Below are 18,869 nucleotides of genomic sequence, written 5' to 3'. Positions count from 1 at the left end.
TCTATTGGTGTGCATTATTTACTAGACTTCTAGTGTAATCGGGACTAGGATGAGACCTTCACGGGGGGCTGATTATCCCACAGCTGACTAATAACATCTAACTCTTATTCAGTACTTTTTATCCATAGATCTCAAAGCACTTTACAAAGGACAGCAGAATCATTAATGTCATTTCACAGATGGGAAAACTAAGGCACAGGGCAGAGGCTGGCCAGTGTTGGAGAGAAGATGCTGAACTAAATGGACCTCAGGTCTTATCCATTCTGGAAATTCCTATGAAAATCCACAGGTCCCTGAGGTTTCACATTTTACATGCTTGTTCTCCACATTCCCCACCCAGTCCCCCAGGATACAGTTTTGGATGTTTCGTTGTATTCCTCGTCTGTTTGGCAGGCTAGAGAAATGTTCTCCTGGGCTGTGGCCATTCATGGAGGAGAGCTGCTCATTGATAGTTTTTCATTGATTTTTTTTTTCAGCTGCAGAGGCCACATGAAAACCCATACTCCTGTGGTTAAAGCTGTTTAGTTATACTGGGACATGTCGTGGCCACATTTCGATCTCTAAGAAATTAATTCTACTGTACAGGGAGATGGGAAAACCATCTTCCTAGAGTACATTGTTCCCCAGCAGTCTCATTTCTTTAGGGCTCTGCCTGTTCTTACCTTGGGAGAATTTTCCCACGGATCAGTTATACAACCAAATCTTACAGGGTTTCCACATCCTGGAGTTTCTCCATGTACTTTCATTGCTTTCCTAGCAGTATGGAGGAGAATGTGGAAATCTGCATTTGATTGGCTCACCTAACAACATCATCATCATAGCAACTGTTACTCCTTTTTTTATCTGAGCAGGTTGCCGATTTTGGAGGCCCTGCTGGTTGTTTCCATTAGGAGGAGAAATGGATTATATGAATCAGGTATTTCTCTGATGCAATCTTGTTTATTTATAAAGAATGTGCAAAGACCTGTTTTCCTGAACACAATAGGAATTAAACAGTTCAGAGTCCCACACCACTTTTCAGCTAGCACTCAGCCCCAAAGTTTTCTCTCTAGGTTTTTTTCTATGAGTCATGTTCCCTACACTTGTTCTGTTTATTCCTTAGCATTCTGCTCCTTCTCTGTGTCTGTTTCTGTGTTGCTTCTTGCTGCTTCTCTTCCTTTCTCTCACACGCAGACACACTGCTCCACTCCAATCAATCCCCTGCCCCAGGGTTTGTTAGCAGATCACAGTGGAACCCCCTTGGGCTGCCTAGCTCGGATCCCAGTCTAGCCTTGCACGTGGCTTTGTTTTGGGCGGGGTCTCTATTATTTCAGCTACCTAGACCACAAAGGAATTCAATGGCGTCTTACATTTATCCTGGATGAAAGGCAGCTCTTCCGCCCACCAGCTCCAATGAGTTTTAACTCTGCTCATAACACACCAGTACTTAAGACTGACATGGTCCTAAACACCTTAACAGCAGCACTTCATAAACATTAACCAGTTAAGCCTTGTAACACCCCTCTGAGGTATTTTCCCCATTGTGTTCATGGGGAAAATGGGAAACTGAGGCTCGGGAGAGATTTAGGGCTAGATTTTAAGGCACTGAGCCAGGGGTTGGCAACCTCTGGCACCCTGGCGGTCCGGACCAGTTTGTTTACCTGCCGCCTCCACGGGTTCGGCGGGAAGCGGCACAGGCCAAGGGATGTGCTGGCTGCCCTTCCCGCAGCCCCCATTGGCCCGGAGCGGTGAACCGTGGCCAGTGGGAGCCGCGATCGGCTGAACCTGCAGAGGCAGCAGGTAAACAATCAGGTCCAGCCCGCCAAGGTGCTTACCCTGGCGAGTCGCGTGCCAGAGGTTGCCGACCCCTGAACTGAGCTGTTTATTAGTGGAAGCAATTTAGGTTACCTACATTATCAACATCTCTGACTGGGGGCACTCGGAGTATGTCTACACTGCAGTAAAACACACGCGCTGGTCTGGGTCAGCTGACCTGGGCTCCCAGGACACTGGCTCCAGGGCTATAAAATCACAGTGTAGATGTCTGGGCTTGGACTGGAGCCTGGTGCTGAGACCCCCATGAGCAGAGCGCGTCTACGGCAGGGATCGGCAACCTTTCAGCAGTGCTGGGCCGAGTCTTCATTTATTCACTCTAATTTAAGGTTTCGCGTGCCAGTCATACATTTTAACATTTTTAGACGGTCTCTTTCTATAAGTCTATAATATATAACTAAACTATTGTTGTATATAAAGTACATAAGGTTTTTAAAATGTTTAAGAAGCTTCATTTAAAATTAAATTAAAATGCAGAGCCCCCCCCCGGACCGGTGGCCAGGACCCGGGCCGAGTGAGTGCCGCTGAAAATCAGCTCATGTGCTGCCTTTGGTACATGTGCCATAGGTTGCCTACCCCTGAGCTACGCTGTATTTGTCACACCTGGGGGGGAGGGAGAGCTCTGTGGTTTGAGCATTGGCCTGCTAAACCCAGGGCTGTGAGTTCAGTCCTTGAGGGGGGGCCACTTAGGGATCTGGGGCAAAATCAGTACTTGGTCCTGCTAGTGAAGGCAGGGGGCTGGACTCAATGACCTTTCAAGGTCCCTTCCAATTCTAGGAGATTGGTAAAGCTCCAATTATTACCACCTCTGCCGCCTGGGCCGGAGTCAGGTGAGCCAGGCCAGCTGTGGGTGCTTCACTGCAGGCAGAGGTTCCTCCAGATGTCTGGCTCAGCCCGCATCCAGCGTGACTATCCTGCGGTAACGGATGCAGTACAGACATGGGCGGTGGGTGCCCAGGACTCACACCCCAATGCACCCCCGCGAACAGCGATCCGGCCCCCTCCCATCACTGGCTGCTCCGCTGCCCCCTGCCCCACTGCGCGCACCCGGGCTGGTCCCTGCGGGACGGGGCCGCCCCAGGCCAGGCGTGACTCAGGCAGGTGCTCGGCGGGCGGGGCCCGGCGGAACGAGCCGAGCGCCGGAGGCGGAAGGGGGCGAAAGGCGGCGGAGCCCAGCGCCGGGACCATTGTAACCGGCTGGAGCGGGGCTCGCTGCGCCCGGATCGTGCTGCGCCATGGGGGCCTGCCTGGGGGTCTGCTCCCTGCTGAGCTGCGTGAGTGCCCCTGCCCGGGCAGCGCCCTCTGCGGCGTGCCCCGGCCTCCTCTGCCCTTATCCGGGGCTCCCTTCTTCCATCGTCCCCTTTTCCTTCCCCGTCCCACTCTCCCTACCCCCTTCCCCGGCTGAGCTTCGCTCTCCTGCTTCTGCTCCTTCTTTCCCCTCCGAGTTCCGTTTGTTCCCGAAGATCTGCCCGTGTCCGGGGGCTCGGACTTGTTCTCTTCCCCCTGAACTTGACTCTGTCCTGCTCAGCTTGGTTACCCGCGCCTCGCTGGCTTTAAACCTCTCTCGAGTTGCTTTTTGTTCTGGTTAAATATAAAGAGTCATTTGAAAGTTGGATCATTTTTTTTCTTTAATACACGATTGTGTTCTCCACTTCTCGTCTAGACAAAATGCTTCGGTCGCTATGATTTCGTAGTCATCTTTCCAACCTCCTGAAACTTCAGGAGGAAGTCAGTGTAGCACCGTATATTGTGCAACATACAACTTGTGTGGGAGCCTCTTTGTGTCTCTAAATATTTCTAAAGTGTCTAAAATATTTATTTCAAAGCTTGAGCATGGTATTTAATTTCCTAGCTACAAATTCTTTGCAAATTTTGGATGCTCCCTGATCTCCCTAAACTTAAAAACCCGAGTGTATAAAATAATACAGAACTGTATGTGGCTTATTGTTAAAGTGACTGGTTAGTTGTTACTCAAAGCTTGAGTGCGTGCACACAGACACACACACACTCTTTTAAAACGAGAGAGGCTTGTATAGCCAGTTAGAGTAACTCGCATGGAATCTGTTTCTTGTTCTTTCAAAGCCAGAAATTGCTTGTGTTTGTGGCACGCATCTTTTGTGACTGTTTGAGACAAACTTCAAGGAAGTTAAGTCTGTGTGGCTTTGTGGCTTAAAGCAGCAGTGTAATGTTTTTACATGTTGACATTTTAAAACAAAATTGCAGATTTTGTTAAGACAAATAAAACTGTGAGGTGTAAGGAATCAGGACCCAATAGGCAAATCGGGACAGTGGGTGGGGGGAAATAGGAGCCTATATGGGACAAAGCCCCCAAAATCGGGACTGCCCCTGTAAAATTGGGATATCTGGTCACCCTAGGACCCAATCCTGCGAACGCAAGAATGAGCACTCCCAATGGGACAACTCATTGTCAGACTTGAAATTGATAAAGGTGGCACTAGCATAAATTTTTCACAACAGAAAGTAAAGAACTCTTAAAAGGTAAAACACCCTTCCACTGCTCAGATAGCCAAAAAGAATCCCCTAAGTGCTTCTCAAACTTTTGTACTGGTGACCTCTTTCACACAGCAAGCCTCTGAGTGCGACCCCCCCTTAGAAATTAAACACACTTTTTAATATATGTAACACCATTATAAATGCTGGAGGCAAAGTGGGGTTTGGGGTGGAGGCTGACAGCTTGCGACCCCCTAAGGGGTCCCGACCCCCAGTTTGAAAACCCCTGCCCTAAACATTACTAGTTTTTTTTCTTTAATGTAGGTATTTTAGTTAGCTCAAGTTCAAATAAGTAATGTGTGTCTATTAAATGCCAGGGCTTTATCAGTTTTTAGTTTTCATTCAGACTGTGCCATGTGTAATTTTAATGTGTGGGAGGGTCTTCTAAACTTTTGTGGTAATGTTGTTTGTAAGGTGACCAGATGTCCCAATTTTACAGGGATAGTACTGATTTTTGGGTTTTTTTCTAATATAGGCTCCTATTACCCCCACCTCCCATCCTGATTTTTCATACTTGCTGTCTGGTCACCCTAGTTGTTTGGGAATTTTCTTTAGCAACACTGTCATCTGATCCATCTTTTCAGTGGCATGGCCTGTCTTCCCAGTCAAATATTTCCAGTGCTTCAGATCTGTCTATGAGAGGCACAGTGGTTGTGTGAAAATGCTTAGGAGCTTGGAAACACACACATGCATAATATACAAAATACATGAATAATTGGGACTGGAGGCAGAGAGCTTTGGCTTCTGAGCTCAGCTAATCAAGGGTGTATGTGCTCTGAATCTTCTTTCTCCTTGAATCACATGTACCTTTGCAATCAACTCACACCCTCCTTGTGTGTGAAAGCACCAAGATGTTATTAAAGGGACCCACCCGAGATGGAAGTTTAGAGGAAAACAAACTGGTGTTTAAACACACCTCTACGGGATTACCTGTTGGAAGGAGGCCAATGTAAATTAACTTCAGAACAGGATCACGGGGGCGGACTTGTAGCCTCCATGCCTAGTAATTATTGCAACACAACTGAGAGCAGCATCAGGTGGCTGATACTGGCTGGAACTGAGATGGTTTTACAACCTGACAAAATGCTCCAAAGGCAGTTGCAACAAGCGGCCTGCAGCCTTCTGCTTTAGGGCGTTTAAAGCTCACAGTTTGTATGATTTTGAATAATGTTTGGAGGCCTCAAACATTAGGCCTGTAGAGCAGGAAATGTAGAGCAGACTCTAGCTGCACAAATTCTGTGTGCGCCTATGTAAGTGCCAGATAATCAGTCTGTAGTCTGAGAGCACACGTTGGCAGTTTGCAACCCTAATTCTGGTTTTCTCCCCCAAAAGCCAGAGGGTCATTCTAGGGGGCAGTCTGGAGGCTGGGGCTGTGGTCACTGTGGCAGATCCACAGCTAGCGTAAATGGTGGTGTTTCCACTGACTTCAGTGGAGCTGTGGCAGTTGCCACCAGCTGAGGATCTGTTCTCTTATGGTTATGCACGTGGGCCCCCCACCAAGTGACAGGAATGAGGCAGCCTCCCTGGCACAGATTATCTGTGCTGCTAGTGGGAATAATCCATGTGGAGGGTGATCCTCTTACCAATCAGGATCTAGTCCTGTACTGTGGTATCTGAGCACATAGCTGTGAGTCTATTTTGGAGCCATTTACACAGTGCACCAGAATTTGGCCCCCAGTGTCAGGTACTGTGATATGACAAAACACATTAGCTGCTCAGTTTAATTTTTGTCTTCTTAAAGCAACCCTTCCTCCCGGTCTTCTGGAGGATGCACTGGTGAGCAGTGGAAGAAAAATGATAGAAAAGGGCAGGGGAGGAGAGATGGGTGTAATGAGTGGGTTCACCAGGCTCAGGTGAAGTGGTTATGGCCAAGCTGCTTCTGTCTAGAAAGTTTTTAAATTCCAAGCACATACGAGAACGGAACTAGATAAGTTCCTGGAGGAAAGGCCCATCAGTGGCTATTAGCCCGGATGGACAGGGATGCAAGCCCATGCTCTGAGTGTTGCTAGCCTCTGTTTGTCAGAAGCTGAGGATGGATGACATGGATCACTTGATGATTGCCTGCTCTGTTCATTCCCTCTGAAGCCATTGTTGGAAGACAAGATGGACCATTGGTCCAATCCAGTATGGCTGTTCTTATGTTCTATCTTAAAATGCAGTAGCCTGCTCTGAGAACTAGGAAAGCGACGGTAAGATACCAAAAAACCCACAGTGACCAGGGAATCAATTACACTGGAGATTAATTATATTTAATACAAAAAACCTGTTACTGCAACACTATAAAGCAGGGGCTCTCGACATTTCCAGACTACTGCACCCCTTTCAGAAGTCTTTGTCGTGCGTACCCTCAAGTTTCACCTCACTTAAAAACTACTTACTTACAAAATCAGACATAAAAATACAAAAGTGTCCCAGCCACACTATAACCGAACAATTGCTTAGTTTCTCATTTTTACCATATAATTATCAAATAAATCAACTGGAATATAAATATTGTACTTACATTGCAGGGTATAGCGCACAGAGCAATATAAACAAGTCATTGTCTGTATGAAATTTTAGTTTGCACTGACTTCGCTAGTGCTTTTTATGTAGCCTGGTGTAAAACCAGGCAAATCTCTAGATGAGTTGATGGACCCCCTGGAAGAGCTCTGCGTACTCCTAGGGCCACGTGTACCCCCGGTCGAGAACCATTGTTATAGAGCACGCAGCATTTAACCAATAGGTAGTGAATAGTCACGGCCTAGAACAGGGGTCGGCAACCTTTCAGCAGTGCTGGGCCGAGTCTTCATTTATTCACTCTAATTTAAGGTTTCGCATGCCGGTAATACATTGTAATGTGTTTTAGAAGGTCTCTATAAGTCTCTATATTATATAACTAAACTAGTGTTGTATTGTAAAATAAACAAGGTTTTCAAAATGTTTAAGAAGCATCATTTAAAATGAAATTAAAATGTTGATCTTACGCCGCCGGCCCGCTCAGCCCGCTGCTGGTCTGGGGTTCTGTTCACCTAGGCCGGCAGCGGGCTGAGCGAGGCCTGCGGCCGGGACCCCGGCTGGCAAGGGTCCATCAGCCAGAACCCCAGACCAGCAGTGGGCTGTGCAGGGCCGGCAGCCAGGACCCAGAGGGCTGGGGGCGGGCTGGAGTCAGGGCTGGGGGCTGGAGGTGTCAGGGCAGAGGGGGGGCTAGGTAGGGGTGGGGGTGCCAGAGTCAGGGCTAGGGTTGGGGTGGGGGGGAATGAAGGAGTCAAGCAGAGGGCTGGGTGTGTATGAGGGAGGTACAGGGCTCAGGGCAGAGGCCTGGGGGGGGGGGTGCGGGGCTCAGGGCAGAGGGCGTGGTGTGTGTGTTGTGGGGGGTCAGGGCTCAAGGGAGAGGGCTGGGTGACTGCCCCCCTAAGAACTCCCAACCCCGCTGCTCCTTGTCCCCTGACTACCCCCTCCTGGGACCCCTGCCCCCAACTGCCCACCAGGACCCCACCCCCTATCTAAGCCTCCCTGTCCCTGGACTGGACCCTACCTGTCCCCTGACTGCCCCGACCCTTATCCACACCCCCATCCCCAAACAGACCCCCAGGACTCCCATGCCTATCCAACCACTCCCCGCCCCTGACAGGACCCCAGAACTCCTAACCCATCCAACCCCCACTCCCTGCTTGCCCCAACCCCTCTCCACACTCCTGCCTCCTGACAGGACCCCAGAACTCCCAACTCATACAACCCCAGCTCCTTGTCCCCGGACCACCCTCTCCAGAGACCCCCACCCTAACTGCCCCCTCCAGACCCTCCTTGCTCCCGGTCCCCTGACTGCCCTGACCCCTATCCACCCCTGCCCCTCACAAACCCCAGGACTCCCATGCCCCATCCAACCCCCTGCTCCTGACTGCCCCCTCCTCTACCCCCGGAACCCCACCTCCCCATCCAACCCACCCTGCTCCCTGTCCCCTGACTGCCCCACCCCTTATCCAATCCCCAGCCCTGGGCCCTTTACCTTGAGGCTCCACGCAGAGCCAGAAATGCAGCCCCGCCGGAGAGCACAGCCCCGGCCCTCAGAGTGCTGCGCGCGGCGGCGGCAGAGCTCCGGTTGAGCGGGGAGCGTGTCTGCCTCCCGGCGGAGCCAAACGCTGCCCCGTGGGCAGCTGCTCGCGGCGGCAGGGCTCCAGGGGAGGGGCCAGCAGCTTGCTGCGCCCTGCCCCTGCCTGGGGAGCAGAGGGCAGAGGAGAGCAGGCCGGGCTGGGCAGGATTTTTAATGGCATGCTAGAGTCCGGACAGGCTCCAGCGTGCCATTAAAAATTGGCTCGCTTGCCGTCCTTGGCACGCGTGCCATAGGTTGCCAACCCCTGGCCTAGAATTTAAAATCTGACTCCCTGCTCAGGCTGTGCAAAGTTCTGGATACTCAACCACTGTAACATTATCCCCTTGTTTACATTCTTGTAGATGTTAAATGTTATGCCTTTGCCAACCACATTATTAATATTTTGCAGGTCACCTTTTAAATTCAGTATGAGAACTATAACTTGAGTTTTCTGGCTGTTGTGCCTGTTGGTTCCTGGCTGTCATGCTGCACTTTTGGGGGAGGGGGTAATTTAATTTCTTAGGGGTTTTAAAAAGGAAGAACATGCGTGGCCACTGAAATAAATGTTTGTAGATCAGAGCACGCTTTGGTCTGTAAGGAAAGTAATGTCTGGCAGATGTTGCATGTTAAATTCCTTTGTGCAACTTCTTTATTTAAACAACTTTTCTTTTTCAAGCTTAGTAGATCACACATTCTGTAGCGAGAAGACGGCGAATAACTTTTTTGACTATCAGAGGGGTAGCCATGTTAGTCTGGATCTGTAAAAAGCAACAGAGTCCTGTGACACCTTAAAGACTAACAGATGTATTGGAGCATAAGCTATCGTGGGTGAACACCCACTTCGTCAGACACATCTAATGGAAATTTCCAGAGGCAGGTATAACTATGCAGGCAAGAATCAGGCTAGAGATAACGAGGTTAGTTCGATCAGGGAGGATGAGGCCCTCTTCTAGCAGTTGAGGTGTGAACACCAAGGGAGGAGAAACCGCTTTTGTAGTTGGCAAGACATTCACAGTCTTTGTTTAATCCTGAGCTGATGGTGGCAAATTTGCAAATTTTTGACTGAAAATCACAGTTTCTGGGCGATCCAAAAATAAGAAACAGCTACATAAACTTTCAGTCCGGAAGTTCTTTTGTTGGAAATTGATCCGCTGGAAACAGGGGAACGAAAGCACTGTCTCAGCTGTGAATATAGCTTTGTTGTCAGGAGTAATGTCTCCCAGGCGTGTGATGGTAGCATTGCCCTGTAGTCTGGTGCTGATAGTAACCTGGACGGCACTCTTAGCTCCATACTCAGGCGATGTCTTCCCCACTAAAGAATGTGTTGCTGTGGGATAACTTAACCGGTGTTGGCTATCCTGCTGGAGAATCCTAGTGGAGGCTATCTGTGAGGTCAGCACTATACCTGGCCTGCGGATGACCTCACCTGCCTCACGGTAAGTCTCCACTAGCTTTTTACAGTGGGGTCGCTAACAGTGAAGATGAAACCTTGGAGTCGGATCTTGCTGGACTTCACTTGGGCTACTTGTGTGAGTAAAGTGAGCAGGACTTGGGCCTTTGTCTTGAAAGAGTCTCTCTCTCTGAAGCTGCGCAATATGCCACAGCCTGTTCATATCGTAGGTGTCTGTGACTCCCCTCCCCCCGCCCACGGCCTAGCTTTCTAGCTAGAGACATTCCCCACCACCAAGCTTGCTCTGGGGCGGTCTGCTGAACTGAAGCCAGCTGTATTTATTTTGCTACTTCTGCCCTGCTAGTGTGGGGGAAGTGAGCTGAACGGAGAGGTAAAGCTTAACTGGGTAGAGATTCTGTTTTAAAATAACAAATCTCTAGACGTCCTGGCTTTAGCGCCTTTAAAAGTCTCCGTCTGATGATGCACAAAGCTGAGTGACTTTGCAGCTGGGTTCACTTAAGAAACAATTTATTCAGCTGCTGCTCTCTCTGGAGCTGAACCACTAAATTCTGACACTTGTACCAACTGGGTTTTACGTAATTGAATCCTCCTTCCCTCCTGTATAAAATCTGCTTGAGTTCACCAGCACCCCATCCCCTGGAAGTTCACACCCATGCAGGGTGGACATATACGAGATCATAGGACCTTTTTGCATTTCTCCATAGATGTGCTGGTACGTGGATTTTAAAGACAGACTGGTAACATGTTTCAAAAACATTTTTTAAATTAAACATGAAGACTAATTTGTGCATTGTTATGCTCCGTTACGTAGTCAGAACTCTTGGGCATAAGCTATGTGGTGGTGTTTCCGCGTCCCCTTGAAGCATCTCTGAAGAAGAGTTCTTTGCAGGTTTTGAGCATATGCTACTGACCCACCCCTTGGAAAATCTTGTGTATTTTTGCCTCTCTGTTGTTTGAAACACTTTCCAAAAATATTGTGGATGTATTTTTTTTTCCCTTGAGGATAACAAAAATGTAGCAAGGAACTCAAAACAGCTGTATTTAATTTTTTAATTAGAGTTTGCTCCCAGAATACTTCCTTTGGAATCGATAACAATCCATACATTTAACATCCTGCTGCCCAAGCACTACCCAAACTGCTTACGGCCCCAACCCAGCAAAGCACTGAAGCACATGCTTAACTTCGGTCTTGCACTCTTGTGATTTTTTTCAGTTAGTGTGACGCCCCAGATGCTTGAAAAGTCATTGCACGAGAATCCCAGCTTTCATTTAAAAATGAAAAGTAAGTATCTAGCTCTCACAGTTGTGGAGAAAAGCCTGAAAATGTGAATCAAGTGTTCGCCAAGGGCTCAGAGCGCAAATAAAAAGAAACCCAAATTAAAAATAATAAAGATCTCATATTTTATTAGTCCCTACACGTTTTAAAAACAAACAAACAAAAAATAAATGTTGGGGTTGAAATGAACAGGATTACTTGTGCTTAAAGATAAGCTGGATCAGGACCTACATTAGTCCATAGCAATACATCAGAAAATACCCAAGGAAATCACTAAGAAGTGAAATAGCATAACATTGCTTTGTTTGAAATACTTTCTTGCATAAATTGTAAGTTTCCTGATGTTTGCATCATCAAAAACAAACAAACAGCTATTTTAAAATTGGAAGCAATTGACTTCCCCTCACCCGTGTTTCAGTTCAGCAAACATTAATTTGCATCCTTCTCTCACACAAATGATCCGAACAGAGCTGAACTGAACATAACTTTTATATGTTCAGTGTAGTGATGCTGTCATAGAATCATAGAGTATCAGGGTTGGAAGGGACCTCAAAGAAGGACCAACCCCAACTAAATCATCCCAGCCGGGGCTTTTCATGCCTGACCTTAAAAACCTCTAAGGAAGGAGATTCCACCACCTTCCTAGGTAATACATTCCAATGCTTCACCACCCTCCTAGTGAAAAACTTTTTTCTAATATCCAACCTAAACCTCCCCCACTGCAACTTGAGACCATTACTCCTTGTTCTGTCATCTGGTACCACTGAGAACAGCCTAGATCCCCTCTTTGGAACCCCCTTTCAGGTAGTTGAAAGCAGCTATCAAATCCCCCCCTCATTCTTCTCTTCTGCAGGCTAAACAATCCCAGTTCCCTCAGCCTCTCCTCAGAAGTCATGTGCTCCAGCCCCCTAATCATTTTTGTTGCCCTCCACTGGACTCTTTCCAATTTTTCCACATCTTTCCTGTAGTGTGGGGCCCAAAACTGGATACAGTACTCCAGATGATGCCTCACCAATGTCGAATAAAGGGGAATGATCACATCCCTCGGTCTGCTGGCAATGCTCCTACTTATATAGCCCAAAATGCCGTTAGCCTTCTTGGCAACAAGGGCATGTTGTTGACTCGTATCCAGCTTCTCGTCCACTGTAACCCCTAGGTCCTTTTCTGCAGAACTGCTGCCTAGCCACTCGGTCCCTAGTCTATAGCGGTGCGTGGGATTCTTCTCTCCTAAGTGCAGGACTCTGCACTTCTCCTTGTTGAACCTCATCCGATTTCTTTTGGCCCAATTCTCTAATTTGTTTAGGTCCCTCTGTATCCTATCCCTACCCTCCAGCATATCTACCTCTCCTCCCAGTTTAGTGTCATCTGCAAACTTGCTGAGGGTGCAGTCCACGCCATCCTCCAGATCATTAATGAAGATATTGAACAAAACTGGCCCCAGGATCAACCCTTGGGGCTCTCCGCTTGATACCAGCTGCCAACTAGACATGGAGCCAACTAGACATGTCATTTCCAGGGAAAGGCATTTAGTTAATGTGAGCTCCTTCTCACTGGCTGGTTATAGGGATCAGATCAAAAATACTGTAGGCTCAGGATAGAGTGACCAGATGTCCCATTTTTATAAGGACAGTCCCGTTTTTTGGGACTTTTTCTTATATAGGTGCCTATTGCCCCTGTCCCGTTTTTTCACAGTTGCTATCTGGTCACCCTAGCTCAGGATAAACTCTGGCGAACATGTTCCAAATTGACTAACAGTTATTGGTACCCAACTTGATACCTTAAGGAGATCTCATTTTCAGAAAATTCTGAGTACTTGCCCTCTGAAAAACTTGCCCCTTCCAGGGAGTCCTTTGTCTGGCACTCAAAACCCCTGTTCTTCTGAGAATTGAGGCCTTTGTGTGTCTAAGTAAGTACATTCTCAGTGAGCAGGTGGACTATATGGTCAAGTGTTGTAAGATCTCTGGCAATATTAGATGATTCTCTGATTTGATGCTTGCATAATTTTTAATTCAGATTGGGCAAATTAATTCAGATTGGGAAATTGGGCAAAAATGGGTTTATATCGTTTTTGCTTTTTAATTAGATACAAAAAAAAGTCTGAAAATTGTTTTTTTCCTTTCTCGTGTGGGTGGGTGTGGTTCTGCTTAGTTGTTACATTAGAAATGCAGATGGCGTCAATCCTGTTTTTCCTGTTACTCTGTAGATGCCTGAGGGATCAGTAGCATTATTAGGTCACAAATACCAAGGAAGTGAAACTGTAGCCACTTCTGTACATCATAAAACAACCAAAAAGACGCAAGCCCTAATCTTTCCGTTTTAGGTTGTCCTTATCGATGGAACTATTGATCCTTATTGACGTATGGTCCGGCTATTGTCCCATTCGTGGGCACAGCAGGGCTGTTTGCTCCAGTGCCTCGCCTTAGCAGTATCACAGGGTGTGACGTTCTGTGCAGGGAACTGATGGGAGGGTGTTACCAGCAGCAGTTATGTTGTAATTCAGTTACACTAATGCTAACATACTGGTTTCCTGACGGTTTTTATCCCCAAATATGGATGTAACATTACTTGGATGTGTCATGCAATCCCCGAGTAAGGTTGTACTGTGCCCATGTCACACAGCAGGAGTAGGAGTGTCCACTAGGGTGCAGGGTGGGAAATAGTTTCTCTTCTGGCTCCTTGTTTTCAGAGACTCCAAAACATGCAGTTTTAGGACTGAAATTTTCCATGGCTAATCTCTGCCCAAGAGAGAGTGAGACTAGCCACTTTTGAAGCAGAAAGTGGGAGAAACAATATTTGTGTTACTGTCTTAAAAAAAAAATCACAACTTTTTTTAACCCATTTAAACTATAGGAAAACTGGATGACATTTTAAAATTGAAATTTGGCCTGGAAATGGTGAGAAGTAGCATGGTCCCATGGACAGGGTCTATTCCTTGTTCTCCCACTTGGGCAAATCACTTAATCTCTCTGTGTCTCGATTTCCCAATCTGTAAAAGGGGTATAATACTCTACTTTTTTTGAGCTCTATGGGTGACGAGCCCTGTATAAGAGCCATCTGTTAGTATTCGAGTATGGCCTTGATTTGGAAAACAGTGGTTTTGATTTGCCAAAGTTATGGGCACTGCGGAAATTATGTATGACGTGCACATGGGAGAGATTTTCCTTAGCAATTTAGCTTGTGTACATGGCCGCGTTTTGGTCTCTGAGCTGGGGCAGAACTTGACAACCTTAAACACCCTTAACTTCAAAATTACAGCGGTGACTTTTCATTCCTCATACTTGTCTTGGTGTTCAGCTCTTGATTACGTCTCAAAAGACAAGGTCAGATTTTGGTTCCCTCGCTTCTCCCAGTAGTTTTGAGCATATGTCAGTCAGTGAAGGATGGTATCTTTCTCCTCCAGGGTAACTTAATCTTTTCTTCATGGACATGCTGTCCTAAGAAGGACCCTACTGCTCATGTTAGCTTCCTTCCAGATGGGGTAGTGATCACTGCTTAGGCATTGTAGATAACAGACACTAATGCTTTTTTTTAATTTTATTTTTTATTTTTTCTTAAATCCTCTTTTCCTACTTTAAAAAACAAACCCTTAGAAAGTTCCATACAAATGAGGCACATTCAGAGAGCAATCAAGTTGCACAATGCAGCATTCATAAAGCCAGGAAATCGGCAAGTTAGAGTAAGGATGAACACACAACTGTAGCTCTTCCCCCTTGTGTGCATTCAGGGTCACGCTGCTGCTTTAATGAGGCACTGACCGTTTTTGCCTAAAAATGTGCAATTTACTCTCCTTTTAACTCCCGACCGAGTGAAGTGAGGCCTCACCATCCGCTCCAGGAGGCATTTCTCTGTCTGTAACGTGATTACTCTTGATCATCACTTGGACCAGTTCCAAAGTTTCAGGCACCAATAGGCAGAACCCTGTTGATTTGGGTGAATATTGGAATAGCCACTTCTGCATAATGAGAAGTTTAAAACTAGGCAGGTAAAGCATGGCCGTAAGCTGAAAGGTTGGGCAACGGAGCCCAGCCGAGGTAAGCACAGAAGCGTGCGACCCTGCAAAGAAACTCCAAAGAGGAGAACTTCCTTTCCCAGCCCCTGTCAAGCAGCAGCCAGTCTGTCGTGCTAGGGGTTTTACGGGTTCGCTTTTGCCCCACAAAAATGCTAAAATTTTAAATCAGCTTTCAATTCCTGTAACATTCCCCCCATGACTTAACCTCACATGCCCTTGTTTCTTTATGCAGCTTGTCATAGAACGTATACACACACATCTCTGGGAGGTCTCTTCATACACACACATCTCTGGGAGGCCTCTTCAATTGTGTAACCCGAACAAGACAGTACTTCCACCTCCCATATGACACTGGAGGCTGTCACGCTGTCTGGAGTGGCTCATGACTCTGAGTGCCTACCACAGACAGGGCAGAGTGTTAGACACCCCAAACTAGTGGTGTGTTCTGGAATTAGATTTCACCAAGCCAGTAACCAATGTGATCTCCTGGATTACCATAACCGTCTTACCATGGAGTCACAGACAGTCCCCTTAGACTCTCCTATCTTGTCACCCAGACAAATTGGACTTATGATAAATGGTCACTTACCTAAAAAACCACACCAGGTTCAGGTTGCTTCCAGTCTCAAGAGACCAGTCACTTACTCCCAGATCAGTTGGTGCCCTAGATCTTACACCAAAGACAACGCCTGTAGCCAATCCTGTCATAAACTACCAAGAGGTTTATTAACTAGGAAAAAGGAATACGAGAGTTATTTACAGGTTAAAACAAGCAAACATACACAAACCAATGAGCTACCATCTAAATCCAAAGAGTGACAGAGTCGTAGTGATCTGTCAATTCAAAGTGTCTTTCAGGGCAGTCCCGGGAGTCAGACCCTGGAGATCTTTCATTTCAGGTTAGAGCCTCTGGCCCTTTAGAGTTGAAACAGCCAAAAAGATGGACATTTTTTCTGTGGCTTTGTTTTTATTTTGTTCATTCAGCTTCTAAGCCGACAGGAGGAGCTTCCTTGCAGGTAGCATTTCCCAGGTGTGATAGGGCTGTTAACCAACCCTTTGTATGGTGATGATTCTTTATGGGCGTTTGATATCCATAGTCCTTCTGGGTGGACAGTGTGATGATTCCGGTGCCTGAGTTCACAAGTTCAGAGCAAACATTTTTTAAAGTTATAAATCAAAATGTACGTGTTTTCTTATAGCCTGGAATCCAGACATTACAAGGGAGATAAACGTAGGCAGTAACTGACAAGCATTTCACAGCGTCTCAACACTGAATACATTCTTAGGAGACTAATACCTGCTTTGAGCAAAACGAACATACAGGTGACCTGCGCTGGGTCTCTAGTTACGAGATTGTTAGTTCTTAGCGCAGTGGTTCTTAACCTGGGGGTGCGAGATGCCCTTTCTGGGGGTGCGAGACATGCCAGATTTTTTTAGAAGGTAAATCATTGAAAACACAAATTAAGCAAATTAAGTGTGTAATTTTTCATGTATTCTTAATTTTACTGCAAAATTAGAATTATATATTTATTTTATCTCTTTCATTCTATAGTTATGATATATGTACATTTAAAGAACTGACCTACTTCAGCGATTTTTGATAAGGGGTGCGAGAAGATATATTTTGAGAACCAAAAGGGTGCAGACTGCAGTAAAGGTTCAGAATGCCTGCAGCCTGGGCAACAGCTGGCATCCGGCCTGCCAGCGTCACAGGGTCAGTTTCAGGTATCCTCTCAATCCAGTATTCAGACTCTGTTTGCTTTGCATTCAGGTCCCAGTGGTGCCGGCAGCCTGGGAATCCAGAGCAGACACGGTCTAAATAGGTGAGAGTGGAAGATTGCAGCCACCAACGTTTAAGCCTCATGCAATGGGGGCAGTATGGCCTGGTGGCTAGGGCACTGTACTGAGACTAGAGGCCTGAGGTCTATCCCTGGCTCTGCCACCGGCCTGCTGGCTGATTGTGGACAAATCACTTGATGTGATATGGCCATTAAAAAAGCTAATGCGGCTTTAGGATGCATCAGGCGAGGTATTTCCAGCAAAGATAAGGAGGTGTTAGTACCGTTATACAAGGCACTGGTGAGACCTCATCTGGAATCCTGTGAGCAGTTCTGGGCTTAAGAAGAATGAATTCAAACTGGAACAGGTACAGAGACAGGCTACTAGGATGATCCGAGGAATGGAAAACCTTTCTTATGAAAGGACACTCAAAGAGCTTGGCTTGTTTAGCCTAACCAAAAGAAGGTTGAGGGGAGATATGATTGCTCTTTATAAATATATCAGAGGGATTAATATTAGGGAGGGAGAGGAATTATTTAAGCTTAGTACCAATGTGGACACAAGAACAAATGGATATAAACTGGACACTAGGAAGTTTAGACTTGAAATCAGACGAAGGTTTCTAACCATTAGAGGAATGAAGTTCTGGAACAACCTTCCAAGGGGAGTAGTGGGGGCAAAAGACATATCTGGCTTTAAGACTAAGCTTGATAAGTTTATGGAGGGGGTGGTATGATGGGATAGCCTAATTTTGGCAATTAATTTGGCAACTGATCTTTGATTATCAGCAGGTGAATATGCCCAGTGGTCTGTGATGTGATGTTAGATGGGATGGGATCTGAGTTACTACAGAGAATTCTTTCCTGGGTGCTGGCTGGTGAGTCTTGCTCACATGCTCAGGGTTTAGCTGATCGCCATATTTGGGGTCGGGAAGGAATTTTCCTCCAGGGCAGATTGGCAGAGGCCCTGGAGGTTTTTCGCCTTCCTCTGCAGCATGGGGCACGGGTCACTTGCTGGAGGATTCTCCGCAGCTTGAGGTCTTCAAACCACAATTTGAGGACTTCAATAACTCAGACATAGGTTAGGGGTTTGTTACAGGAGTGGGTGGGTGAGATTCTGTGGCCTGCGTTGTGCAGGAGGTCAGACTAGATGATCATAATGGTCCCTTCTGACCTTAAAGTCTATGAGTCTATGACAGTTCTTTGCCTCAGTTTCTCCATCTGTAAAATGGAGGTAACAACATTGACCTCTTTGTAAAGCACTTTGGGATCTACAGATGAGAAGAGCTAAGAAAAGCTTGGGATAATTATCTACACAAAGCAAATTGCCATGCAGAAGCCCCGTTATAGTTGGACCAGCCAGTGTGGTTGGGAGCAAATGGTACTAGAACTCCCTATAGCATGCCTGTGCCCGGCTAGGCTGTGTCAGCACTGGCCTTTCCCTTAGGATTCCCCACTTGGGGCAGCTCCTGGGGGAGCCCTGGTGTAGCAGGCTGGGAGTCTAGCGCTGTTCACCTGCTCAGAGCAGAGTTGGACCACATGGTGGTGAAAACACTGGCAGCTAGTCCACACTAGTGCTTCCATCCTCAGCGCTGCCACTGGCGCCCTAAGGCACCCGGGGCCAGACTTTCACCTGAGTCTGGTTTAACACCATTCATTGCAAGGGAGTTATTGCAACATTTGATCAGCAGGAGACCAGCATCAGGTCCACAGGCTGCAGTGCGCCCAAGGATGGTCCTGTGGTGATGATACCAGCCAGGGACTGGGGAGTTCTAGGTTCAATTCCTGGCTGTACTACAGACTTGCTGTGTAACCTGGGAAGCAGCTCCTCTGAGAGGAGACTTGGGGGCGGATGCTCAGCTGGACGTGAGCTTCCAGTGCGACGCTGTGGCCAAAAGGGCTAATGCGAGAATGCGAGAGTAGAGAGGTATTTTACCTCTGTATTTGGCTCTGGGGTGACTGCTGCTCGAACACTGCGTCTAGAACTGGTGCCCTCAAGT

The 18,869-nt window shown here is 47.0% G+C and overlaps 1 protein-coding gene across 2 annotated transcripts in view; it reads left to right on the top strand.

The window, feature by feature from the left end:
- Positions 1–2,641: 2,641 nt before the first annotated feature.
- SERINC2 (serine incorporator 2) overlaps positions 2,642–18,869 on the top strand; it is a 31,682-nt gene continuing 15,454 nt past the window's right edge. Inside the window, exon 1 of one of the 2 annotated variants that reach the window (XM_039511687.1) lies at positions 2,642–2,758. In XM_039511687.1, coding sequence (XP_039367621.1) covers positions 2,693–2,758 — 66 coding nt within the window. In that variant the 5' untranslated portion in view covers positions 2,642–2,692. Of the gene's footprint in view, positions 2,759–2,932; positions 3,087–18,869 lie in introns of those variants that run through there. The other variant, XM_039511688.1, reaches the window with a different exon arrangement.

This window comes from Mauremys reevesii, linkage group 23 (assembly GCF_016161935.1).
Source record: "Mauremys reevesii isolate NIE-2019 linkage group 23, ASM1616193v1, whole genome shotgun sequence".
NCBI lineage: Eukaryota > Metazoa > Chordata > Testudines > Geoemydidae > Mauremys > Mauremys reevesii.
This window is presented reverse-complemented; position numbering and strand designations above follow the sequence as displayed.